The following is a 27,080-nucleotide window of genomic DNA, read 5'->3' on the forward strand; positions in this document are numbered from 1 at the left end:
GCTGACGAAGTTCACTGCATGAAGAATGCATGAAGGTAACGTGCAAGTGAATTTAGAGCTTATCAAGATGTCCAATGTCTTTTAAATATGTAAAAAGAAAGTTCATTGCAAGTCTCTGTTGCCTGAAGCAGGCTAAGGGACCTAAAACTTTGTCCATTGTTAGGGGCACTGGGCAGAGCTTCTGCATGCAATGTTCATAGTACGCACGCTCGTTAGCATACGCAGGGCACACAAGTAGGATATGTTCCACAGTTTCTATAGAGGCACAATTGTCACAATGCGGACTGTTCGTTTGTCCAAAACGGTATCGCAAGCCGTTTGTATATGCAGAATTCAGACGAAGTCGGTGAAAAATTAGTGAGCCAGTTTACTACATAATACGATTGACCGGTTTTCTGGTGTCCGCCAACGTTGGTAATACTATGCTGCAAAAGCCATATCTTTACCAAGGAAATTCTACTTATGAGAATTGAGAATTTTTGAAAGTGTTCGCTGAAACACCCGGTGTAGTGATCGAAACCTGGCCAGGAACTTGGAACGCGCAACCAATTGCCTTAAAGAAGAGTGCGCTAGCGGACAGCTTACTACCTTTTTACTTTTATATAGGCTTATTCCCTTGCAAAAAAGTTTTTGACAGTCTATAGAGGGTCTATGGACTTGTGTCTATAAAATCTATAGACTGTCTATCCTAGAGAACAGTCTATAGGCAATATAAATGTTAAGGACAGGCTATTGACAGTCCATAGATTTATGGCCTTACACTTTTAGTAGACTTCTTTTTATAGACAGTCTATAGACTATGAATAGACAAAAAGAAAAAACTGTAGAAAGGTAAAAAAGTCTATAAGAAGTCTATAGACGGTCTATAGACCATTTTTATAAGGGTTCATCGTGGGAATGGTTGCCTGCTTTTAACAGTACACGAAGCGCGCACGCATGCATGGCACGTACAGTCTTTCTCCAAAGTAACCAGGCTGCATGGATTGCTTCTAGCTCGTACAGTGGATTCTTTACGGCTTCCCTGAAGCTGAAATGGTCGTTAAAAGTAAGGACGGGGGGTCCTCTTGCCTTCCAACAACTTTTGGTCTTTAGGAAAGTCACAAGGGCTCCACTGTACAAGCTAGAAGCAAACCATGCAGCCTGGTTACTTTCGACAAAGACGGTACATCGTTCGTCCGTCAACCGCTGCCGGAAGCAGTGATCTCGGTGGCTTCGGCAGATATGCAATCGACCTGAACGGAGCAGTGGAAAGGAAGAGCTATAGGAGAGGGAGGGCTCATCCTTTCCCGCGTTTGCAGCGACCGGCCGCCCAACCCCTACCTGTTTGTTTCACCGGGAAATCCCGGTGACTCGCCGGTGAGAGAAGGAAAGAGTTATGGGGGAAAAAAAAGCACGTGGGAGCGGTTGCTAGCTCGGTCGCGCTTCTAACAATCAGGCGTGCCTCTCTTCCGCTCCGACGCGCTACTTTACACGAAGAGATGCCGATATTGTCAACATTAAATCGTGCGTGCCGTGGCGTACGTTCATTCACGTCATTTTGCTATGCGCGTGTGCCGGACACATCTCGCCACACGTGTTATATGAATTGTGTGGACAAGGATATACGCGCTGAGCTGTGATAGCCGACGGTATCACACTCCGAGCCGTATGACACAACGGAAACGAGGAGTATTGCACACCACTGCGGCAATTGTGGTTGTGGCTGATACGGAGGATAGGGAAAAACTCAACCGGTATCGGATGTCTCGTGTGCAATATCGGGCGGGTTTCAGTGATGCACGCCGCTGTTTAAGAGCAGTCGCCAAACCGGAGGCACTGGGGACACGCACGCCCGACCGGTTCATCTGATCGCCCGTAAACAAGCCTCGTCCTTCGTAGCAAGCATGCGGAAAGCCGCCAGGAGCCTTCTCGCGCTTGCAGCGTTGGGAGTGGTGCTAATAGCTACGACGGCCGGTGAGTACGACGAATTACTTTTGAGTGAGCAAGCCGCACTTCACGGTGTCTACGGACGCCACCGCTTCAAGGGTTCAATAATGAACGGCGGCTATTCACTCGAAAGCAAATCCAGCCACACTGTGCCTTCATCGACAGTGCAACTTTTATCCAATGGAAGAGCCGAGCTCGCCCTCTCCATAAGGAATTGCAGTACTGTTCTGATTGTTTCTGAGTCTATTACAATTTAGGATCTATGTACCTGAGAAGGCTTGAGTTGACATTAACAGTTTTTAAGAAGCGTAACTAAAGGCTATGAGCCCCTCAATCGCGAAACTCAAGTTACAAAGTATCGGTAATTACCCGGTTCGCAAATTGTATTTTTTCGACACACCTGAATTCAGCGTATCCTCTTACTAAGGTAGTGCAACATCTCATTAGGAGCCTTATGCAGCACGCTGGTCCTTCTGGTCGGTGCGACAAAGCAGATATGGTGAGGCACGTATAACCTACGGAGCTGTACCCAAGCAGCACAGGTGATCGCCTCAATATTGGAAACGTAATGGCAAAATCCGGTCCAACAAAGGACCATGAGTGAAACCATCCATTTGCATTATTCAGCCGATCATCTGCGCTGCTCGGGTAGTAGTACCTTGTTTAGGGCTTCTGACGCATCTTTTATGGATTTTTCATTGCCTCCGTAATGTACAAAAAGCCTACTTAACAAAAAAATGCGAAATCTGAAAAGTGTTCAGAAAATCTAAGATTTCTTGTCAAAGGAGGAGGTTTCAAGGTCACCACCAACATCGGTCACTGCACGTGTCTTTAGATTTCACTAAACAAATGACCACAATCACCCGGTACGGTCAGACTTGAACGCAATTCAGTCGTTTCCAGCACGAGATGTTTTCAGATATTTTATTCCGCGCAGCGCCGCGTGGGTGTGTGTGCGGTCAGGTCCTTAACATCATTCATATAACAGTCAGAATAGGAGCGCCCCAAAATGTCTCGCTGTTTATCCGGGCGAGCTGAAAATGCGGAGGTCGTAGATTCAAAAGGAAAAGCAAACCAGTGCAAAACATGGATCCCGTGTTTTGTGCTGGTTTGCTTTCTTTAGAATGTTGTACCAACTTGCCCGATCTTCTGCCTTGTCGTAGTTTCAAATCAGTTGGTACTAAAAGTTACGCCGCGTCTACTCCTACCTCGGTGGGAGTTAAAGAAGCCCGGAGGGCGGAAATTAATTCGAAGCCCACGCGACTGCGGCATCCCTCGGAGACCTTGAATTCGATTTAGCTGGTAAAAATGAATCAGTCAGTCAATCACATCGAGTGATGAAGTGCTTCCTGCACAGTGACTGGGTTTTCACCACAATCCGTGCATTCAACGAAACGTACGAAGACGCGTACCTCTCTCTCTTGTCTGGATGGAATTTCGTCTTTCTGTCATGTTCCCCAAATCGTCGCAACAGTGTCCGCAACCATTTCTTTAACAATGTATACATATTACGGATGCACTGACACGCAGAGGCCCAACAATGCCCGGGCGTGGAGATCGTTCCCCGCAGCGGCTGGGGGGCGCGGGCCCCTCGCAACCGGGTCGCCATGAGTGATCCGAGGGCCCGGTACGTCTTCATCCACCACACCACGGGACCCCAGTGCAGGGACAAGACCAGCTGCAGCCGATCCATTCGAGGACACCAAAACTACCACATGGACAAGAACGGTGAGGGTGCAGCCTGAAAGCTGGTTTGATTCGTGGTTGAGGAGCGTTTAACGTCCCAAAGCGGCTCAGGCTATGAGGAACGCCGTAGTGGAGGGCTCCGGAAATTCCGACCTCCTGGGGTTCTTTAACATGCGCTGACATCGCACAGTACGCAGGCCTCTAGAATTTCTCCTCTATCGCAATTCGACCGCCGTGGCCTGGAATCGAACCCGAGTCTTTCGGGTCAGCAGCCGAGCGCCATGACTACTGAGCCACCACGGCGGCTGTAAAGACCAAGAGGTCTGCTGTACTGTGTTCTCATATCAATTTGCAACTGGTCGCCCTTTCCGCAGGCTGGGCAGACATCGGCTACAGCTTCCTGGTGGGCGGCGACGGGCGCGTGTACGAGGGCCGTGGCTGGGGCCAAGTGGGGGCCCACACCAAAGGCTACAACAGCAACGGCATCGCCATCTCCTTCGTGGGCGACTTCACCAGCGCGACGCCCAGCAACAGCATGCTTAACGCGGCCAAGAACCTCATAGCCTGCGGCGTCAAAATGGTATGCTGCTCTTTGAGCACTCACAGGTTAAGTGAACCATTCATCCTCTGCCTGAATACTTGCAAGTTACAACGCAGGCTATCCCTTGAGAAGAAAATGGTCTTGCTTCCCGAGGAATGGAAAGTATGCTTCGTTAAAACTTAAGAACAGTATCAGGTTGGCAGCTATCCGCCTCATTGCAATCCTCTGCTGTACCCCCGTGGTGCCGATATTTACCGAATCACTGACTTCTGATACATAACCTGAAAATGAATGCATAGACGTATTACAAATAGAGCTGTTAAGGCAGTCTGAGTCGCTGTATTGACTGAAAGTAAAGGCGGTAAGCTCCATAATGGTCGCATGGAGCTGTTCTTAACTTGTATTTGACCGTAGACAATGCAGCCCGAATATCATTTTATTTAAAATGACAAGTAGCTGTATTACAGTATTTTGTGGGTCACGGTTGTACTCTTGACAATTATTTCTGTTTTGATTGGCCATATCGTATATCCCTGTTCGGTGCATAGCAAGATGCCAGTCTAAGATAAGGCATCCTATGTTTGCGTGCCTTGTCGTTCGACATCAACATAGGAGATAAGAGCAGGACAAAAACCATTGCTCTTGAAAGGTCACTGCACCCAGTTCGAAAGCAGAAGCCAAAGACAAAGCTATTATCTTCCCCATGTACTTTGTTGAAAGGTATAGAGCAATCGATGTTACGATTGGCAATCACCTGAGGTTTACTTACACCAGCAAAGATAAGACAACTTTTTAACGGAAGAAGCCTTTCTGTGGGAGGTTTATATATCCAAAACGCAAAGCAACCCGCATAGTGACAGGCTGCTAGGGGTTAGTAGAGAGAAGGGCAATGTATGACTTTGCTTTGTTATTAAAGGGCGAGATCTTATTTTGAGTGAAGGGCAGGTGTCGATATTAAATGACAAATAAAGCTCGCCTTAATCGCGAAGCCAGAGGCTCATAAAATTCACAGTAGTGATAAGCTATACGCCAGCTAACTGGTGCGAGTCTGACATTTCACAGCAAACTCAGTTCTATTACGTCCCCGGAAACCTAAGCGAAAGTCAATCCCTGATTACGTCACCACTGCCTCTGCGCACCTGTCCACCCTTTGTCGTCTTCCGGTGGGACACGTGATCCCCTGCCCAAGCCAACCAAACAAACCACTTACCGCGATCAAATGATCATCTCATTTACGAGGGCCATGCGAGGATTGTGATGAGGCGGATAGCGGTCAACTTGATACTGTTCTTAAGTCCTAAGGTGGCATACTTGCCATAAAGCGTAAGCAAAACCATTTCCTTCTCAAGGGAAGTCCCATGTTGGAAACATTCAAGCTAGTGATGAATGGATTTTCTTATTTAACATGCAACTGCGTTGGCATCTCTTGGAACGCGTGGTCAAAAGACGCCGCTGAGAACTTCGAAACACCTGTGTAGGAGTTGTGTGTAGGCTGTGTGCTTTGAGGTTTTGAGGCGATAAATAGTGATAAACATCCGCCGGTAAAAACAAACTATAGAATCGGTTAAAACTGAAAAGCACCGGTTTCAGGGAATATTGAAGGTAGTGGACGATCTGTTAATCGCTGCTTTTTGGTCGCGGTTTGACAGATAATCTTGAAGCCATTCAAGAACACAATCTGGCAAGCCAAGGTAGGAGAGTTTAAAAAGGAGTCAAGAATGCGGAATTGTGGCAAAGCCTTTCGAAAATTCAACACGATGCAGTCGATCTGTTTCGCGGAGTCAAGTGAAGAAAAAATATCGGGAAAATTCAATCAATCGCTAAACAGAGCAGTGGCCAGCCTTAACTCCATGCTAACGAGTGAAGAAGCTGTTTTCTGCTAGTGATGATAAATTCTGGAAAATATCATGTGTTCTAATGTTATGCAGCATGCACTAGCATACCCAACAATTTTAGACAAAAGTGTTTTTGAGCGGGAAACCTTTAATGAACGTAATTTTTTCATATAATGTAAGATTTCAAGATAAAAATCAGCATACATTACGCAGATCACTCGACCGCAGACTTAGTTTTTTTTTCTGTTAACGTTTTTGCAATCGTCAAAAGCGTTCACCCATTGGTTTTCTGTGGCAGTTTTAACTGCTCTGTGCGAGCGATGGAAATATTTTAAAAGAAAGATTCTGCTGCACGTAAGAAGAATGGACCATTGCCTTCAATATTTACATAACAGTATCTTACAATTTTTCAATTTTCATCATTTTTGTTGGAGAATGTTCGACATGTTAGTGAAGCGGGCCTGTAATTGAAAACCAGACTCTGAAAGCCATTCTTATCAACCGTGACAACGTTAACTTTTTTACCGTGTGAAGGTAGCACTTTTGACAATAGTGACAGAAATGGACAAGAAATTCTGGAACAACACGTGCGCATGATTTTGACAGACGGCATGGAATGCAATGGACTTCATCATAATGTTCTCTTCAGAGGACATTTAGTAAGTATCGATGGCAGGGGCTCTGTTTGGTATTTTTTTCGCTGCAGCTGTGAATGCTGTAGTTCTGATGAGAACACTCTTATTCGTGTCCCTCTCGCTGCCGCAGGGCAAGATCAAATCGACGTACTCCCTGCACGGCCACCGCGACGCCAACTGCACCGCTTGCCCGGGTAATCGCCTCTACGCCATCATCAAGACGTGGGCCCGTTACGGTGGCCAGCTCAAGAAGATCTGCTAGTAGTAACAATCCTGACCAGAAATAAAGCTCAACCAATGCGAGAATTGAAAACCTACTTGGCAGGCTGGGAGACATGTAAACACGCCTGTCCTTATGGGGAACAGGATGTGCAATTATCTCCTTGAAACAGTTCTAAAGAGATTCCTCTTCAAGCCCTGAATCATGACTCTGATGATTAATCCGGCTCGATGGGTGTCATTTTACGCCAGCGCAAGCAGCCACAGCTAGGTGTAGATTAAGAGCAGCTTTCTTTTCTGCCCGACGCTCGACAGGTCGAGATCGTCCGTTGGAGGAGACGACGTGAATTCACCGCACGGAGGCTAGAATGCTGAGATGCTGAATTTGGCATTAGTGGTCATCTGAGCGTGACCTGTCATGTCACTCTTGGTCAAATGAGATAGGGACAATCAGGAAAGAAATCTCAGAAGCTGTCTCACTCAGAGTGGACACATACACAAAGCCGTAAGAAAATGGGCGAACGTGGGGTTAAAAGGGATCAGAAATAAAGCATTGCAGGGGCATATCATGTCGGATTAGAGATTTTGTGGGTGTGTATTTCTTTTATCCAAAGTCTTGAGCTAACTACTACCGTGGCGGAACTGGCAGGTGCAGAGGCTGCACCGGCCCAGGAGGTATTTCCCGCAAGCTCTGGCGAGATATGCCAGCAAGACAAAGATATTTTGCATTAAAACTACAGTCAGATACAAATCCAACCATAACAGGAGGCCCTCCAGCTAATGGCTGTGGTCTATATTCATGAACTCTTGGTTAATCGCCAAGGTTGGCTGCACCTCTAACCGAAAGCTCCTCCACGTGGTACTCATTGACACAGTGAAAGGACTAATCGGGCAAGATAGAACACGAATACAAGTAGTTATCTTGCCATGCTATGCGGTGAATGGTTTGTGTTCGGCGTCTACCCTCGTTCAATTGACGGTTCATATTTTCGAGCATGTTGGCGAACTTGATGTTGGGAGGAAGTGTGGGGCTGGTGCCGACCTACATTAGAACATTGCTCGAGGTGGGCATGCTTCGGAATACAGAGGCCTTGTTTAGTTTCAATACTGATTAAGACCGTACACTAAGGCCAGCATCGCTGGACACCCTCTACCAAACCAAAGCAAACCAAATTCACCCTCAACTGGGTGCCTGACCACAAGGTAATTGAACCAAAAGAGGTGCTTCACAATGTTACCACTGTCGGAATACAGAGGCCTTGTTTAGTTACAATACTGATTAAGACCGTACACTAAGGCCAGCATCGCTGTACACTCTCTACCAAACCAAAGCAAACCAAATTCACCCTCAACTGGGTGCCTGACCACAAGGTAATTGAACCAAAAGAGGTGCTTCACAATGTTACCACTGTCCGTCAACAGTTGCGGGCGATGTCGCCTTTATCATCCTCAGTTTACGCTCTAAAAACGAATTAGCCTACATGGGAGTAAAAAGGGCGTAAGCGCACTTCCGTTTAGGGGCAGCGTATTTTGCTGAAGTCCTAGCGTCGATTTCCATTACTAAACATATGGAACACTTACTTGTGGCAACGGAGACACATTCCCTCCTCAAAACAAGCGAAATTCTACCAGTTACAAAGATATTGCCCAAGGTTTAAAGCTTATCTATTTGTTAACCTCAAGATTTCCGGCGCCGCGTTTACAAGCCCCCTCTCATTGCTAACTCATCAAGTTACTATGATTTGTGGTCGCAATATGCCTCCGTTACTAACAGTAAGTATTCTGTATGTTCAGTGATGAAATTCGCCCCAGAACTTAAGCACACACCCTACCCTAAAATGCAATGCGCTATAAGACTGCTTTTTACTCCCTTATAGGGTAATTGATGTGTACAGAATGACGAGACGCAGAGAGACGACTCTGCTTCTTCTTTTTATAATAAGCAGGAACTCAATAACATGACGCGATGCCATGTCCAGGCTTTTGCCTTGATGGCATGTCGGACCACCTGAGAACAAGTAGATGGTCCTGCCATGTTACATTCAGCCTTTGGCAGGGTCAAGCCACAGGCTCGCTCGCCTGTAGCTGCTGCCTGACGATGTTGAAGCTGGGCTGCTTTATTTGCTCTTTTGTAGAGCTTTGCGGCGCCGATGATGGTTACCGGGACCACCCGAGCGCACAACCAAGTCCGTGGCAGCAGTGTGCACATTTCTAAAGAAGACAGCCTCCCCTGCTCCTGCGAGCAGGCATACAGATGCCAGCGAGACCTTGTGCAGAGAGGTTCAGAACTTTGCGAAACTTAAACAGGGAAAAATTTTTATCAGCTCCAGTAGAAGCCTTTCACCCCGTATACTTGCGGCCACATATTGAAAGATAGAGCGAGCTTTGATAGCTTCTGCGAGCATGTAACGAGATTCCAACGGAGACGTCACAAGAGGGTGGGTAACTTGCAAAACTTCAAAATAAAAGAAAATTTTTTATTAGTGTCTAGTCTGCACACAGTTTTGCGATAAATGAGATCGTCGTAACTTACAGCAGTGATTTACCAGTAATAAATCACCAGGGGTAGTGGCCTGATTATTGACGTTCGTGAAATGAGATGGCATGTAAGGTTGTGCGTTATAGTAATGCCCTAGCAGTTATACGAGGAAACCGATGACACTTCATAACTGAACAGAATGCACTTAGGCTTGAAAGGAAGAATATCAAACATGTTTTAGCAGTAGTACTGACATTAATCAATTTTTGCACCAAGCTCCGGGAGATATTGTTGAAAGGCAGCAATGCTTCAATGCTTCTTCGATCCAAACAATGCTGTAAAATAAGCATTGACAGATCGCACGGAATCTCAGAGTATTTCCCGACAGGCAAGAACCACAGCCGAACATGCCTTTTGTTGTTGTTGTTGTCTCTAAAGCGATACCCGCCGCGATGGCTCAGTGGTTACGGCGCTCGGCTGCTGACCCGAAAGACGCGGGTTCGATCCCGGCCGGGGTGGCCGAATTTCGATGAAGGCGAAATTCTAGAGGCCCGTGTGCTGTGCGATGTCAGTGCACGTTAAAGAACCTCAGGTGGTAGAAATCTCCGGAGCCTTTCACTACGGCATCCCTCCTAGCCTGAGTCGCTTTGGGACGTTAAACCCAAACAGACCAACCAAACCAATCTAAAGCGATGTTAACTGCACCACACTCTCGCCCTGTTGATTGCAGAGTGTCATCGCCATCAACTTTCATCGGCTCCGTCCGGCGGCACTGACCGCTCATCGTCTTCATCTACGTAGCCGAAATCTGCGCTTTCGCACTGATTCGAATGTAGTAAACATTCTCTGTAGTTTCCAAAATTTCAAAATTTGGCCCTACCCACCCACCAAAATTTGACCGTGGTCGATTTGGACCATAATCGATATTCATCAACAACTGAGCGTGCCCCACACGATGGCGACCACAAATTTGGTCCGAGCCATTTCCAAAATGCTATCGCTCTGCTTTTGAATATAACCGTGGTTAAAACACTGTCTAACTTTTTTCTAATCGTCATCTCCTGTATATTCAGCCGTGCTGTTTTCATCGCTCCATTCCTTCTCGCTGTCAATAACCCTGCTTTTCCGCTGTGTCGGCACAGGAAACAAGGCAGGCGAAAATCGAAGCAGGATGCGAATTGTGTGGTACTGAGGGTGGCCTGCAGAAAGTATTGTATGGCATAGTATGTACGGTTTAACGTTCCAAGGCTGCGCATGGGCTCTGACAGACGCCGTGGTGGAGGACTATGGATTAATTTGGACTACCTGGAATTCTTTTTTCGGCGTCTCAGCTTTGTCTTGCCTGACTTTACGAAGATGAGCGTGGCACTGGCATTGACGACCACGAGACTGCTGTTGCAGTGGGGGTGACACTGGAGTTTATTTGAGCTAGAAATAAAAAAAAAACAAAAGTTCTCAATGCATACATGCTTCCCCGTCTTCCACGATGATGATGCCCCAGACGTCCAGGAAAGAAACACTTGGCACCCCATTTTCGGTACTCAGCCTCTTGCACGGCAACGCCACAGTTCAGCTCCATCAAGTGCCAGAAGATCCGGCCAGAAGATCCAGCTCATTTGGTACCTCCGCCACCATCGGCGCTGCGATCGGAGCCGGAACTGGAGGCGCTATAGGAGCTGCTAGCGGAGCCGTGATCGGAGCCGCGATCTGAGGTGCTTAGGGGCCGCTTTCGGCACTCCTTTCGGAGCCGCTGTCGGAGCTTCTGCAGTAGCCGCTAGTGGCGCTGCCACTGGTCCCATCTTATTCCTGGCTCTGTACAGCTTCGCAGCGCTGATGACGCCGACCAGGAGCACCGGACCAAAGCACGATGTCCATTTCCACAGCTGTGATGCTTCTTCACCGGGAACCGAGTCTGCTGAGGAACCGCCTGCTGGGTCGTGCTGTAAAGAGGCAGAAAACCGGACATTCGTCATGTAGGGAAGGATTCTACGATTGAGTTGACTTGAATTACGGAAATCTAACTCGCTGAACTGTAAAGGCACGTGCAATGAAACTGGTGCTGTCATGCCTTTTGTGAGATTGTGGCAACGTTACCATCAGGACCTCCCAGTTCACCCTTCGTCGACTGCAGGACAAATGTAGACACCAGTGATTTCCAGTTCAGACACGCGCCAGCTACGTACACCTTGTTTCCACAAACTTCCTAATCTTATCTTCTCGTCTGTACCATACACCCACTGTATTACAGTTGAGTGAAACTCAACAACGGAGTGCCTAACCTCCACAAATCAGGCCTTCAGCTCATATATTTAGCCTCCTCTAATGTCCGTCGCGCTAAGCCGCCCAAACCTAGCCACGACCGCTAGGAAGTGGCTGACAGGTGCAAGGCGATTGACGACGACGTCATGACAATAGGCCAATGTCATCGGTTGGAGGACCTCCTTTGAGTTTGATTTGCCACTCTGTTTGGTTGAATACGGCTATAGTGCGCCAGTAGACAGGAATGTTATGAGAAATACCCGTAAAAGCTCTCAGTAAGGAGGGTGCAAGTGACCGCGATCGTGTTTTATGTATTGGAAGCTATTAATTTCATTTCTTTAGCACTTTCCCCGCAGCGCATTTTGTCTGGTATTACAGTGGGGAGAAATTTATTACGTAAGGAGTATAACAAAGTTGCACGTAAAAACAACAAAATGCAGCAAATGCAATGCAGAATAATTTAAAGCAACAAACAAGAGATTAAATATCGCAGCATGAGGAAAAAGATTAGTTTGCCATTGTGGACGGGAGTTCTTGGGGGAACTTGTTACACTCAATTATTGTTTTCGGGAAAAAAATTACATTTTCAATGAATCTGCTCTGCATTTTATTTATTTTACTTTAAAAGTGGGTCCATTCTTCTTGAAATGTAGTCAGGTGGAAACAAATATTTCTCACGATCAATACCGGTTTTGCAATGAAAAATGTTATGGATGAATTTGAGCCTAAGTAGATACCTGCGTTTGTGAAGTCTGTCCCATCCTAACGAGTTCTTCGCTGATGACACACTGAAATTCCTAGTGTATTCCAAACAAAACGGTGAGCTAAATTTCGAACCTTTTTTTTAATTTTAGCCGCCGCGGTGGCTCAGTGGTTATGGTGCTCGGCTGCTGACACGAAAGACGCGGGTTCGATCCCGGCCGCGGCGGTTGAATTTCGATGGAGGCGAAATTCTAGAGGCCCGTGTACTGTGCGACGTCAGTGCACGTTGAAAAACACCAGGTGGTCGAAATTTCCGGAGCCCTTCACTACGGCGTCTCCCATAACCTGAGTCGCTTTGGGACGTTAAACCCTATAAACCAAACCAAACCTTTTAAATTTATCAACGTCAGTTTTGCATCTAGGGTCCCATCCCGTACCCGTGTACTTCAGTATAGGCCTTACATTAGTAGCATATAGAAATTCTTCAGTTTTTGAAAGGAAACAATTCATTATTGCGCAGAAAGCCTAAAACACGACATGTTTTTGCAGTTATGTGATTAACGTACCTTTACCAAGATACTCCACTGGATAAATAGACAAGAAGGGTTTTGTGGCAGGCTAGCTGGTGCTTGTCGCTCATGATTAAACTGCGCGAAAAAGACACGGACAGAGACAGAAAACACGTACACACACAGAGCGCAGAACTTTCAACTTTTTTTTCGAAAAACGCTTCGGGCATTACCTTTTATACGCTCTAAACATCCACCACATAACACAGCCGGGATAAAAACAGATAAGTATTGACAGTTACGTGTACATGTCCTCTTTGGTGGTATTTGTATTATGTTCACTTTTAGGATCTTTATCTTCCCGTCTCCTTTTTATCCTTTTATCTAGGTATCAATGGTGCGTAAGCTTGCACACACTGGTGTAGTTTAGATTGGCGCTCTGGCGGGTCTGCGCATCATGTACACGTAACTGTCGATACTTATCTGTTTTGATCACGGCTGTGTCATGTGGTGGTTGTTTAGAGCGTATAAAAGCTAATGCCCGAAGCATTTTTCGAATAAAAGTTGGAAGTTCTGCGTTCTGTGTGTGTACGTGTTTTCTGTCTCTGTCCGTGTCTTTTTCGCGCAGTTTAATCATGAACGATAAATATACCCCAAGAAATTTGTGTTCAGTGACGTAAAGTAAATTCACCCCGCAGCGGTGGCTTTGTGGTTGAGCATCCGCACTCTTGTCACTTTACATCAGAAACATATATCATTCTCTTTTTTCCACATGATAACGGCGGAGCAGAACTCTGTCGCCAATGCTCACCTGCTCATTCGAGGTGCCCGCAGCAGAGCACGGCTCGGGCTCCGGCAGGAGAAAGGGCAAGAGCACGAAGGGTGTCCCTAGGAGTGCGTACACGGCGAGAAGGCACACATTACGCTTTAGGGGATGTGTGCCCGGGGTGTTCAGGGACCCGGAGAATGCAAGGAAGAGAACAGGGACGACGACCGCAGGAACCCGCATCCTTAGCATTGATGTGAGCAGCGCGGTCAGGGGATCCTGGCTGCCGCTCCCCGAGTCCAGGGACTCCTCCTGCGCGGGCGCCGGAAGAGCACACAGAAGGCCTCCGACTCCCGCCAAACGACAATGTTGGAAGCTGAGAGAACGCTCTTGCACCAGAAACTTGGCGCACAAGGTGTATGTTAGAAACGAAGATTCACAAGGACTCCTAATTACCTTAGGTACTGGCAAGAAGTTGTGGCAAGATTGCATGATAAACTGGCGATGGCTCTATCAAAATTTGCGTCTCTTCCGAGCTGGTGACGTCACAATCATTTAGCTAATAACATCATGTGATGGATGGACGCGGATTTTTTTTTTCCAGGTCGGTTTCGCATCCTAATTAAAATACGTTTAGTCAAAGCGCTCAACGAGTGTATGTGTGTGTGTGGGGGGGGGGGGGGGAGGGGGGGAGGCTAGTTGGCTTTGCGTGCCCGTTAAAGATATAAATCCCGGGAATTGTGGCGGTCTCATATGCGATCGGGACAACCGAAAGACATACTGACGGCAGTTGGTGCCTTGAAAGGAAAAGAAAAGAACGGCGGCAGCATTGACTAGGTCATTGAATAAATCAGTGGTATTGACATTGTTGACCGCTTTTCCCGCATGTATGTAGTACCTAGCAATGACAGGCGACGTCGGTCATCCGCGGTGGTGACTCAGTGTTAATGGCTCAGATTGAGCACGGTGTCGAGGGAACGAATCACGAAATGCAAGACGAAGGCGAAATGCAAGACAGCCACGTGTGTGGTAAAGGACCCTGAAACATATTGCAAGCTTCTGCGGTATGCACTTATTCTTGAAGAATACTGGCTCATGAAATCCCTCCAGCAGGAATTTTTCGAATACGCTTGTGGAGCACAACTTAATGGCTATCAAATTTTACCCTTCACCATCTTAGCGCCTTCAATTTTTCTGTCATTACTAAGCAGATGAAAGCAGGAGCCATAGTCTCTTTTAACAAGAGAACGGCTGTGTCTAGCTCTTATGTAGTCTTTATCATTGTTAGAATGATCCATGTACACAAGGGAGGCGTTCGGCCGTAAATGCATTTGAGTAATTTATAACTGCTCTACGTCACGTAATATTATAGACGGGGGCTAAAAGAGAAAAACACATCCCCGCATTCAGTTATATCCGCTACGCTACACAACAGCCAATCCTCGAATCCTTTCCGATTGCGACTCCACTTTAGCGTCTGTTGATTTCGCGAGCTCTGCTCACTCAGCTAGGCTAACTTTTTCCGTACAATTCCTAGAGTTACCACGACGGTGACGGCCGCGGAATCTTCGGTAAGCCTGTGCGGTGGGCTACTCACCACGCCGCTTATGGCTAGTGCCCAGGCGAGGCTGATCATCACGGTGCCCACAAACTGGAATACCAGATAGCGGGATGGCATGACCTGCGCGCTCCGCGCCTTCACTGCGGCGGAGTCCTGCTGCTCAACTTGCTCCTTTCCCTCGTCCTTTTTTTCCCTCCGTTTCCCTTCACCTTGATCGAGCTCCGGGTTCGCTACGTTGCCCGCTGCCCCCAAAGCCGGCTTGGCCACATCCATGTCGCAGCTCTTTCTTTGGTGGTCAGACAGCTCTAAGTACGTCTTGGCCTCTCTCAGCTCTCTCCGGCGGCGCCTTGATGTTCAGTCTTGCCTGTAGGAAGACTGGGGTTGAAGCGAGGTCGAGATAAAGAGATCAAGATGGCTTGACTGGCTGCGAGCAGCGATGATGATGATGAACGCCGTAGCTTGATTTTCCTTTTCGTCTTCGAATTGCAGCGCCGCTTTCTAGCTTTTTTAAATTTAATAAACGAATGCATTCAGTGTCTATATTCTTGCACTTGGGCGTACGTGATATTGAGTGTCTTTTTTTTTGTTTTTTTGCAGATGATAGTTTTTCTAGCCCGAGGTGGACCTGGAAAAAGACGGAACGCAGTGTTATTGAGACGGCCTTGGAAACAATATAAAGGGAAGAAGAAATAGAAGCGGACGAAGAGAAGAGAGATAGAATAACTGATATTGAAGAAAACAAACTGATGAAGATGTCTTCTGTAGGAAAACCCCCAAGTCTAGCAGTCCCCGGAGGTAACCTAGGACCGAGTCTGCAAAACCAGGGTGATCTGGCTCTCAAGGTCCGCGGCCCGCATGCTCACCTCCTAAGATCTGGGTTAGAGGAAGGAATGGGGATGACTGCCCTGGGTGCCCGATAAAGAAGATCATTGGCACAGAGTACAATCTCTTCAATAGAAGACAGAGATCCCCGCCGCGGTGGCTCAGTGGTTACGGCGCTTGGCTGTTGATCCGAAAGACGCGGGTTCGATCCCGGCCGCGACGGCCGAATTCTAGGCGAAATTCCAGTGGCCCGTGTACTGTGCGATGCCAGTGCACGTTAGAGAACCCCAGGTGGTCGAAATTTCCGGAGCCCTCCACTACGGCGTCCCTCATAGCCTGAGTTGCTTCGGGACGTTAAACCCCGATAAACCAAACCAGAAGACAAAGACGCAGCAAACTTTGATAGCTTATTTCCACCGGGGGGCGGATCTCTTAACTCAGAACCTCAGCGGTGGCTGCGATGTGCTCCACCTGAAGAAGCACCGTCAATATCGACAACAGAGGCTTCCTTACTCGCGGCCACTCCACAAATTATATTTGAATTCCTATAGCCCTCATTAAGGATGCTTGGGATGACTGTGTGGTTTATAGATTAGCAAATACCATGTGTGACTCACAAACTTTTGTGGCCGATTTAGAGAAATTTGCATACCTGTGTGGAATGTGATTAAATAGAAACGAAATTGTTCATATCAGTTTCGCAAGAAAGTACTTTGATGATTCTACAGGTATATGGTTAATGTTAACACTACGAACCAATTAAACTACTCGGATGGCTTTTTTACTTCCGACATAACAATAGAATACGATGTTAATTACAGTGGCAATTAATTATCATCCGCTTCGGGCTATTTACTGCAGAATTTCATTGATTTCGCGCGCAGTTTAATAACTTAGTTGTACCTTAACCACGTGTTTTAGACCCACAATTTATAAGTAAATTAGACAAAGTTAGGAATGGGGCCATTACATTTCTCCTCTTGAATTACAGCCGGATATCTTAACATCACAGAGAACAAGTGCATATGTCGGCTACTTTGCTACCGTATAAGGAGTTATTCCTAAGTTACTACTATGGGACAGGTGAGAACCGTATGAACCGTATGCCAACTTGCACACACAAGTGACTGGCGCACAGGTCGGAGGGGCGTTGTCTTCTGCTATGCCTTGTTTATTCGAGCTGTGCTATATTGGAGGACTGCCATCGAGTATCGTTTACAACTCTTCCAACGAAGCTTGAATTATTACTTTTCAACAGCTCAGGTACTAACATTACCAATTCCCTGATGCAAGGAACTAAGCAATCAATAAAGATCTTGTTCATTCAGTTGGCGCTGTGCAATTCTGTAAGCAGCAGCCAATGCCGAAGGAACTAACTAGGTCGTAGCTTAGAGCCCCCCCCCCCCCCACACACACACACACACACACACACACACACACACACACACACGCACACACACACACACACACACACACACACACACACACACACACACACACACACACACACACACACACACACACACACACACACACACACACACACACACACACACACACACACACACACACACACACACAAAAAAAAAATTACCGACGATTACGTTACTTCCTAATGCGAAATTTGAGCGCAGCAAATAAGCTGTTTCACCTTTTCGATAGTGAGTCAACCCCAGCTGCGGAGTTGGTTTCAGGGACAACGCCGCCGATGCCGACACAAACAATATGATACCCTCGCTTCCGCAGCGCTAAGAACCAGGTCTAGCCGTGGGAAGGTGGTCACGTATTCGTCGACGTGCCGGGGCCTACGTGAAATAACCGGCGCGTCGGCAACTGAAGAGCACCCTATCCGCCACACAAGAACAGGGGGGGGGGACCCTTTCCTCCTCTTTCTGCATGGCGACGACGGTGTTCTATGCAGTCACGTTATCTTGACTCTCTAGCGGCGTCAGCGGCATCGAGCGGTATCAGTCGGTCGTTATCAGTCGGTCGCTGCTAGCGCTGGGGGGATGAAAGGGGGGCGGAGCTGGTTACGAGGCCGACGCCGACGATGACGCGAAACCCAGGAACGGACGCCAAAGAGCTGCGCTCTAAAATTAGGAGTCACTTTGGCGACTAAAGTGGTGCAAGGCGAAAGCCTTAGTACAGCATTCTGTCACGAATGTGGTTGTGAATGATGAATCAAGTGCTGCCAGCGAATGACGCGTCAATTGGCTGTCTGCGTGTGTTACTGATGTGTGGTTAACATGTTATGCTTTGCCTGTAAGAGTGGAACGCGACAGCGTCTTGCAACGCTGCCAGGGAGTCCACAGAACGCCATCGCCAATTCGGCTGTACGCCTTGCTGGACGGTAAATTTATTTTTTGAGGAAAGGAAATGTATCTCTCTCGCATATCTGGGTGGACACCTGCACCTCGCCGTAAGGGAAAGGGGGAAGATGGGAGTGAACGAAGACGCCGTATTAGCTAGACGCGCCTTTGTTCATTCCAAACCATTCAGCTGGCATTACGGAGTGGCTAGCGTGCTCGTATCGCACTCCGGAGACCCTGGTTCGATTCCCCAACTCGACCAATTTCTTTCTCGGTTTTATTGATTTATGCGGTCTAACTAGAAAGGTTAATTAGGCTATTTCATATTTATATTATTGTATTTCTATCCATCGTGTTCTGTCATTAACCTGTCAATTGTTGGAACTGTCTAGGATGTTCGACACAACGTATATGAAACGAGCAACGTCTTACTGAGTGGAGAAGTGCGTGGTGGTGGAGGGAACGCGGCTTCGTACTTATCTGTTTTTTTTCAGCAGCGTCTCCTTCCGCGGACGCTGTTGTCGCTGCGGCGCGCGTCTTTCTTTTCTTTTCTTCTGACCTCTTCATTCTCCTCTATATTAATTAGGCTAATTGATTAATTAAGCAATTAACTAAACTCAGTCCAACTTAGTTGCAGCATCACTATACGATCCCTTTGATTGGTTGCATGGTTACTAGCCAAAGTACAATTGACCCCATTTGAAATTCGCGCACTGTGACGTCACGAGCATTTCGACCAATTGAAAAGCGTGACATTGGGGGCGGAGCTGGTTACGAGGCCGACGCCGACGACGACGCCGACGACGACGCGAAACCCAGGAACGGACGCCAAAGAGCTGCGCTCTAAAACACACTCGCCTACTCTTTATGTTGTTGGAGGAACCAGTCGATCGATGCCGCATCCGTCGGCACTGAGCGAAATCGATAGGCCAGCTTTTGAGTTTGCTTTACCGATATGCGTTTAGCGTTCGGCACAGCTGCGTACCTGCTTTGTAGAAATTCTCTTTAGCCAAGAACTCAATGAACGTGTAGTTCTGATTGGTGGCGCAACCACATTACTGTTCATAGCGGCGACAATACTTGCGCTGAATTACGGCTGATGAGTGCTGGTCTTTGCGGTATTGCAGCGGCTAGTTATAATGCGACAACTCGCTTACTTGGAGGCGTGGTTTGTTTTGCAGAACCCAGTTTATCGCCTCAAACGAAGCGTAAATAAAACCACAGAATGATAAGCGCATAAGCTACGCGATACGTATCATAAAGCACTAGAGAGACCATCGCCATCCCTCTACTTCGGGCGTCACTTAAGCACTCCTGGGAGATGACGCAGTTTTTTTTCCTCCATGGTTTGCAACAATCATGGTTCGCGGCGGGCTGCCGCCACCTGGGGAATATTAGCAAAACGGGCTGCAAAACTACCGAATACAAGTCTCGGAGGCTATGCATCCACCAACTTAGTGTGGTTTATTGCCGGTAGATGGCGCAATCAACCATCGCTTTAGGGCTTTCACAAGGGACGCGTTTTGCTTTTGGAGGATAGGGGGCTAGGAGGCCTGGGGCCATAGAGCTGGGAGCTGGGATGGTGGGTGCTTTGCGCACAAACAGCTATGCGAGACATGGAGACGACGCAGCTTATTCTTATTCAGGGTAAGACCATGCACATCCAGCACACGCGTCCCCCAGAGTAGTCCGTGAAACATGGGCTTTCGGAAACACCAAAAGGTGCAATCATTTTCAGAAATCCCTAGGCAATAAATAAAATCATAGAACAGAATTGTTGCAGGGGGGTTTCAGTAAAGTTTAGCCAGTGGTTTAACTACAAAGGGAAGGAGATTGTTTTAACAAATTCAAAGGAGGCACATTTGTATTTATAAAAGGTAGTTGACGTCATCGTCTCTATACAGAAGGGTTACTATTAATTATCGAATAACATAGGCATTTGAAAGAGTGGGCATACCTTGACCGGTGCCCTATACAGGACGGCTACTTTGCAAGGGCAGTCCTAGCGCGTACCACCGTGGTGGGTTTATGTACATATATATATATATATTCTTATGTACTTCTTAGCACTGAAGCTTATCTATAAATTCGCTCGGACCAGTAAAATTCGAAATTTGAAAAAGCACGAAGTTGGGATCTTTTATTCGATCACAATAGTAAAGTCCCTAACCCCTTCCCGAACCCCCTCCCGTTCCCCCTAATTGTATTTACCTACATTTAGTGCGATAGCTCTTATACTGGGCATTCCCCGCATTTAGCCGTTGTGTGTTTTTGTTTGTTTGTCTGTCTGTGTTTCTGTCTGTTTCTTTTGTTTGTCCGACACCTGCTTTATTGCAGGCTGTCTACCTGCCCATCGGGTTGTGGGCAACCTGCCAGGTTATGTATATATGCCAAGTGTTTCAGGGAAGCCAGCCACTAATTTTTAAATACTGGGGTTTAGAGGTAAAGATAACCTTTTAATGCATAGTAATACTAGCGTTGGTGGACACGAAAAAACCGGCTAATCCTGTTGGCTAGTAAACTGAGTAACCAAATTCTAATAATCAAGTTTTTAACTATTGCCGGTAGGCACTTGATTGGAATTATTTGTAGGCGGCAGTTGGTGATAGCCATGCCAGTTTATAGAATTTTGAAAACGTGATTACCGTCGCCGCTGTAGCTCTACTAATTTGGGCCATTTCTCGCGTCAATCAAACATCACGTTGAGCGACGTCAGTCAAATCGCGACACTCCGTGACGCACGACCAACGTGACATTCTCTAACCCCGCCCTCGCTGGAGCGGCTAAGTGGCGAGGAGCGTGGAGTACTGTAGCACGGGCGGGGCTGAGACTGTCGGGTGGTAGTGCGTCACGAAGTGTCGAGATTTGACTGACGTCGCTGTGCACCCCTCCTGCAAGCGCGCGGTTTTCCAATGGCGCGAGATATGGCCCAATTAATTGAGCCACAGCGGCGAGGGTATTCGCATTTTCGCAATTCAAAAAACTGCACCGCTATTACTAACGGCCGGCTACCAATCTGTATTTGGATTTACGTGCCTATAGTAATAGTTAAAAAGTGAACTTGGTTTGGTTTATGGTGGTTTAACGTCCCAAAGCAACTCAGGCTATGAGGGACGCAGTAGTGAAGGGCTGCGGAAATTTCGACCACGTGGGGTTTTTTCAACCACATGAGGTTCTTTAAAAAGTTAACTATTGGAATTTAGTTAACCACTTTACTAGTCACCATGATTCACCTGTTTTTGACGTCCGCAAACACTGGTATTGCTCTGCCGCAAAAACCTTCTTTACCTCAAAAACTCATTTTGAAAAATTAACGGCCGGCTTCCCTCAAATACCTAGTATTTACATATATATATACTGCCCACCGTGAAAAATGCCCACCGTGGCAGTTCAGTTATTGAATGGGAGCGAGAGGTTGCTCGGGAACAGTAACCTGGGTCTCAGAAGCCCCACCAATGGTAGCACCTGCCATCACAGGGCAGTGACGCATTGCTTAACCACTACACCACTGCGCTATAGGAGTGCTATGAGGTCTTCCAGGTTCCTATCCCGGACGCACGATGTCCCCTGGCGCCACCTTTCAACTTACGCCTTCCTAAATCACTCAGTTCTTTACCATACCTACTCCTCCCTCTACTCTCCCAACTGCATATTCTGCGATGGGCACGCTACACTGTCACACATCATTTGGGCCTGCCCTATCACACTTTCCCCTTAATTACTACAGAGTAGCAGTGGGAGACAGCACAACGGACTTCGGAGCCGGGCCTTCAGGTTCGGCTCGTCCAACCGGGTGACTGGGTCGCCGAGGCGCATAAGATCTTGGCCATCCGGCGGGGTTAACTTGCTGCGTTATTAGGGCTCAGCCGCTCCCGCTCAGCTATTAAGGCGAAAGCCTTTAATGGCTCATACTGTCGTCCGTTAGCAGAGGGTGTCACACCTTTTTCAGCGTTTAACTCGTGTTAACTCGGCAACTAAAGAAGGATAGGAGAAAACCAACGGTTGCTCCAGATAGAGGAGGAAAAAAATGAACCTAGAAGCCAAGTTTGATGGCAGTTGATTAATTAGTGAATTACTTATAGGCAAAAATGTCCAAATGGCGTTGAAATTGCGGGTACGTCGATATAGTCACGGGAACGGTGTGACGCCACATCCACCGGAATTCGTCACGGCATAGTAAAATTGTCACAGAATGGTCGGCAAAACGTCAGATTTGTGTCAAATTAGATGGAGAAATGTGTAATTAAGCGTAATTAACACTTAAGATACCCGAAAGATGTATAATTTGGGTATCGATATAGCCACGGGAACGGTGTGACGTCACATCCACCGTAAGTTGTCACGGCATAGTGTCCTCGTCTTTCGCCTCTCAACACTTTTGTTGCCGAAGTGTCCTCGCAATTTTTTAAAGTTTATTGTCGGTCTGTCCAGGGATATATGAATGTGAAGTAGAAAATGACCAATTCCACGTCTACTGGGTTTCAACCATTATCGCTATTTGAAAAACTTACATCCGTGAACAATAAATCCAAACACCAGAACCGGAGTGAAAAACCGAAGTATATCTACCGCACCTGATTCGCATTTAGCCTGACTACACGAATCGACCTTCAAATTTTTTTAAGCCATTTCTGCGAACGAATTTTCTCAGAGCCGAACACCGCAAAAGGAGGACCGTTCTGAAAAATCGGCTTTCATTTGTCTACTATACTAGTTAACGAATCTAAGTTACAATGGCCTTTAATTGAGTGCAAGCTTGGGCCATCGCTGGCTTGTAGCATTTTCTGAGGCAATTATGTATTTAAGGCCGTTTTAAAATACAAGAAGGCCCAGATTCGAACACACGCGCTTCAGTGGGACCATTTCACCGGAAAAATGCTCTAATTCCGGTTCTAATGAACGCGCTATCTCAGGGCAGGAAGTCTGGGGGAGCGGCCTTTTGTGCTCTTTGTGGTTAATCCGTAATGCTTGAGATACAGTATTGGTCAAAAGTCTCAAGGCCAAAGGCCTTTCGCTTCAACCGCATAACAGAGCCATTACGGCACTATTAAAGAGCGAATGACCTTCAAATGCTAGCAGAAGTTTTCTTCTGGATGTAGAGAAGCTTCTTGCTTGACCTGTGCTTTGAATGATCCGCTACTGGAACATTTTAGAAACATTCATTTCGTTGCAGATGAACGCTGTGGCCTCAGGAATTTTGATCAAGACTGTACGTGAACTTCTTTTGGTGAATTGTTTGGACACAAGTCGATGCCATACAGCAGAACATTTATTTGTCTTGATCAGTGTTTTTCCTGATTAATTTCTCTCGACAGTTCTGCGAGAGTCTGGGCAGAAGAAAGGACCGTATACTAAACTCGTCGAGCCTCCTGGTTCTCTGGAGTCCTTGCTACCGCAGCTCCTCCCAGCTGATGTGCGCAGTGGTCAACCGGAACTGTGGCACTGGTCCATGCACTCGGTGATGGAGGAGAAGCGGTTCAAGTTGCCCCCAAGTCCGCCATAGGAGAAAGGCCGGCACGACTGGGAGGACTTGTCGTAGAAGTACCTCGTGTACGCATCGGCGCACTGGCCCATGTCAAGGGGCAAGAGACAGGAACCCCGTTGACCGGACACTGCGTGCATCATCATCATCATCAGCAGCAGCAGTAGCAGCACCATCGCCATCGCCATCGCCACCACATCATCATCATCAGTATTCACCGACTCTCGTTTGTTCTGCGCCATGGAGGAAGAAAAACTCACCAGAGGCCCTCGCTATCCGAGCTGCAGGCCAAAAAGTGTGCCGGAAGTGACGCGCTTTCGCAAGGACTGCTGGGAGTCTTTGGCAGACGGCGCAGCGTCGTCGTCTGCTGGAATGCATGCTGCGCATGCGCAAGCGCCAAGTAAAGCGGGAGCAGATGGGAGCCGGCTTCAAGAATTGTGACGTAACCGCCTCTCCCGAGTTTTTTTTTATGGTTTGGTTTATTGGGGTTTAATGTCCCAAAGCGACTCAGGCTGTGAGGGACGCTGTAGCGGAGGGCTCCGGAAATTTCGACCACCTGGGGTTCTTTAACGTGCAATGACATCGCACTGTACACGGGCCTCTAGAATTTCGCCTCCATCGAAACTCAGCCGCCGCGGCCGTGATCGAACCCGCGTCTTTCGAGTCAGCAGCCGAGCGCCGTAACCACTGAGCCACCGCGGCGGGGCAAATGGTTTTTTTACGCATTCAGTAATATTCTGTCACACGTGTCATTTTGAAGTCTACGATTTCTTTCAAAGACTGGCATTAAAATACCGACTCATCCTTGATGTAAATTAATTGGTTTATTTCCGGTTTGGTTTGATTTATGGGGTTTAACGTCCCAAAGCGACTCAGGCTATGAGGGATGCCGTAGTGAAGGGCTCCGGAAATTTCGACCACCTGGGGTTTTTTAACGTGCACTGACATCGCACAGTACACGGGCCTCTAGAATTTAGCCGCCATCGAAATTCGACCGCCGCGGCCGGGATCTATCCCTTTGAATTTTACAATTGCGGGTCTATCGTAGGTAACATTGTTTTGTTGCCTTGTTTTGTAGTATGTAAAAGAGTACATTTTGCAGAAATAACTATATTTGAAGCGGCTCTGTATGAGGAAACAGCTCTATTTTAGGGAGGCTGCGTGTGTGGGTCCCAAACGATGCATTAATATTGCCATATTGTCTTTAGTGTGCCTTGAATATTTTGTGCAGCGTGCTTGAAGTTCCTTTTATCAAGTTCAGGAGGCGTCCTGCCCATCGTGGCCCTGCCTTCAGGGTTAAGCACCGGACGTGGCAGTTCCATTTTTGAAGGGAACTGAGGAGAAATTGAAGTTGCCCTGTACAAATAGGTAACGGTATTCTAACGACACACAGATTACTCTCAACGAAAACAGAATTTTTATACAAGCTAGAAAAGTCGGAAACCGAAATACAGCTCTCGTGATCACCTGCCCATTTCCGAAATAAATTGCGGGAATCGACTTACTTTTTTTTTGCTCGGGTTCCACAGTTTATTTTCTACACCACTAGCCATCTCAATACGGCGGCAACCAATCGCTTTCAGTGTGGATGTCACGAGTTTGAATTAAATGAAGAGAAAACATTATTATTCAATTTTATCAGCCGTAATTATTTCTTTTTGCTGGCAGACAAAAGTTAATAGCCCATCCAAACACAAAGAAACAATATATTTCATTGAGATTTAGCACAGCGCGACCCGTTAGCCGCTATCGCAGGAAGAGCGCATCTGAGCATGCGCAGATGCCCTCGAGGGGCGAACACCAGGCACTGCTTAGGCACAGCTGGGTCGGCGCGGAAGCGTATCACACGGACCTAAGGGAACTGCCCAAGCAGGAAAATAAAATAGAAATAAATATAAGGACTTTTTGTTCCAGTCGGTACAAGGAAAACAAGTTGTTAGCCGTGCCAAATAAGTACATTTTCCTGGAAAAACAACATCAATAAAAAGGAAATACGAATGCATGCCGCAACTCTATATGCAAGCAGGAACGCGGCAAATTGAAAAACGAGCAAAAAACAGTCACAATGAGCAGCAACTACATCATGGAAGTTTGTAGGTGCTCCTTCAAGTTGTTCTCTGTCACATTCTCCGTTTACCTCCTCCAATCTTCAATTGACAGTGGACGCTAACATTTTTTTTTCTGCGAAATTAGGTGAGGCGTAATGTTGATGCTGGAACTTCTTTTTTTTTTATGGTTAATGATGGTTTCAGACTTGCATTTCTGAATGCTGGCGATTTTGATATGACCGTATAAATTCACTACTGCAGCATGTGTTTCACGTAGAATCTCAAATCTGGAGTAACAACGGCTTCGTGGCATATCACAACTTATACTTTCTTGCATCGAATATCGCTTTGACGATGATTTTACGTCACAGAAGACAGGAAATACGTCACACAGGCTTGTGTATACCTGAAGCAAAGGCGCCGAGCAGAATGACGATCCAACGCAGCGTGCGAGTGTCAGCCATGGCCTGGCATGGAATGTCGATATTTCGACAGTGATCTCCAAGGGTAACGACAGGTGTGGCTCTTTCTGTGCGCCTTGTTAGGCACTTTCTAACAGCTGCTTAACGTTAAGAATGAGAGCGGAGTGAAAAGCTCTCAACATCGCAACACACGCCTAACAAGTGCGGTCTCAAAAGGAATCCAGCCTGAGCCTATAGACATGCATTATACAAGCCATAGCTTTATCTGAAGGTTTGTCTTCCATTTTCACCCATTTTCTCTGCATATTTCGTCAATGAAAGGCTTACTATAAAAGTTGACTCAGGAAACGCAAGCACAATGCGCTGAGCTAAGCGGGACCTCTTCGCGTGAAAAGGACTCATCTGTGGGTGCTTTTGAAGCCTTCTTCGGTTCTGTATATAACAACGCATTCACGTTTCGCGCGAGACGAAAATGAAAGGTGTCTGGTATAAACCACGCTTTGGTCGAAGCAGTGCTGTACCTCCTAACAACCTCTGTATGGAGGCGTGTAAACAAAAAAAAAGAGTCTTCGTTTCATATAACTCACGGAGGAGCAGCATTCGCGTTCAATACAGTCCTCAGGATGCTCTTTCACCTCTATAACACAAGTGAAACTTGTTATAACGTAACTGTTTTAACTAAGTAATGAATATAACAAAGGAACGACAATTCTCCTTTGAAGCTTGGTCAATACGGGCTATAACGAAACCACGTCTATAACGAAGTAATCGCAAGGCCCCTTCAAGCAACACTTGTTGTTGGGCTAGTTGGTAGGACATGCTTCTGAACGAACCAGCGCAAAAAACACAACAGACAAGAAAAAGGCGGAAGAAAAAGGC

The 27,080-nt window shown here is 47.0% G+C and overlaps 1 protein-coding gene and 2 pseudogenes across 2 annotated transcripts; 1 reads left to right on the top strand and 2 right to left on the bottom strand.

Moving 5' to 3' along the window:
* The first annotated feature begins 1,725 nt into the window (after window positions 1-1,725).
* LOC149331534 (peptidoglycan-recognition protein SC2-like) lies at window positions 1,726-6,929 on the top strand. Its single transcript, XM_089556709.1, has 4 exons — window positions 1,726-1,953; window positions 3,457-3,654; window positions 3,987-4,192; window positions 6,754-6,929. Exons 1-4 carry the CDS (start codon window positions 1,884-1,886, stop codon window positions 6,883-6,885), a joined length of 606 nt encoding a protein of 201 aa, XP_089412835.1. The 5' UTR covers window positions 1,726-1,883; the 3' UTR covers window positions 6,886-6,929.
* A 3,933-nt stretch (window positions 6,930-10,862) lies between these two features.
* Window positions 10,863-15,987, bottom strand: LOC149331535 (uncharacterized; annotated as a pseudogene). Its single transcript, XR_016284851.1, has 5 exons — window positions 15,863-15,987; window positions 15,155-15,743; window positions 13,603-13,869; window positions 11,065-11,261; window positions 10,863-11,029 (listed from the first exon to the last, which is right to left on the bottom strand). The product of XR_016284851.1 is annotated as an uncharacterized LOC149331535 (transcript).
* Window positions 15,988-23,564: 7,577 nt separating this feature from the next.
* LOC149331536 (kappaPI-actitoxin-Avd3b pseudogene) lies at window positions 23,565-23,973 on the bottom strand (annotated as a pseudogene).
* Between the last annotated feature and the right edge of the window lie 3,107 nt (window positions 23,974-27,080).

The sequence above is a fragment of the Amblyomma mixtum genome, chromosome 8 (genome assembly GCF_055824585.1).
Source record: "Amblyomma mixtum isolate Tamu chromosome 8, ASM5582458v1, whole genome shotgun sequence".
Classification (NCBI taxonomy): domain Eukaryota; kingdom Metazoa; phylum Arthropoda; class Arachnida; order Ixodida; family Ixodidae; genus Amblyomma; species Amblyomma mixtum.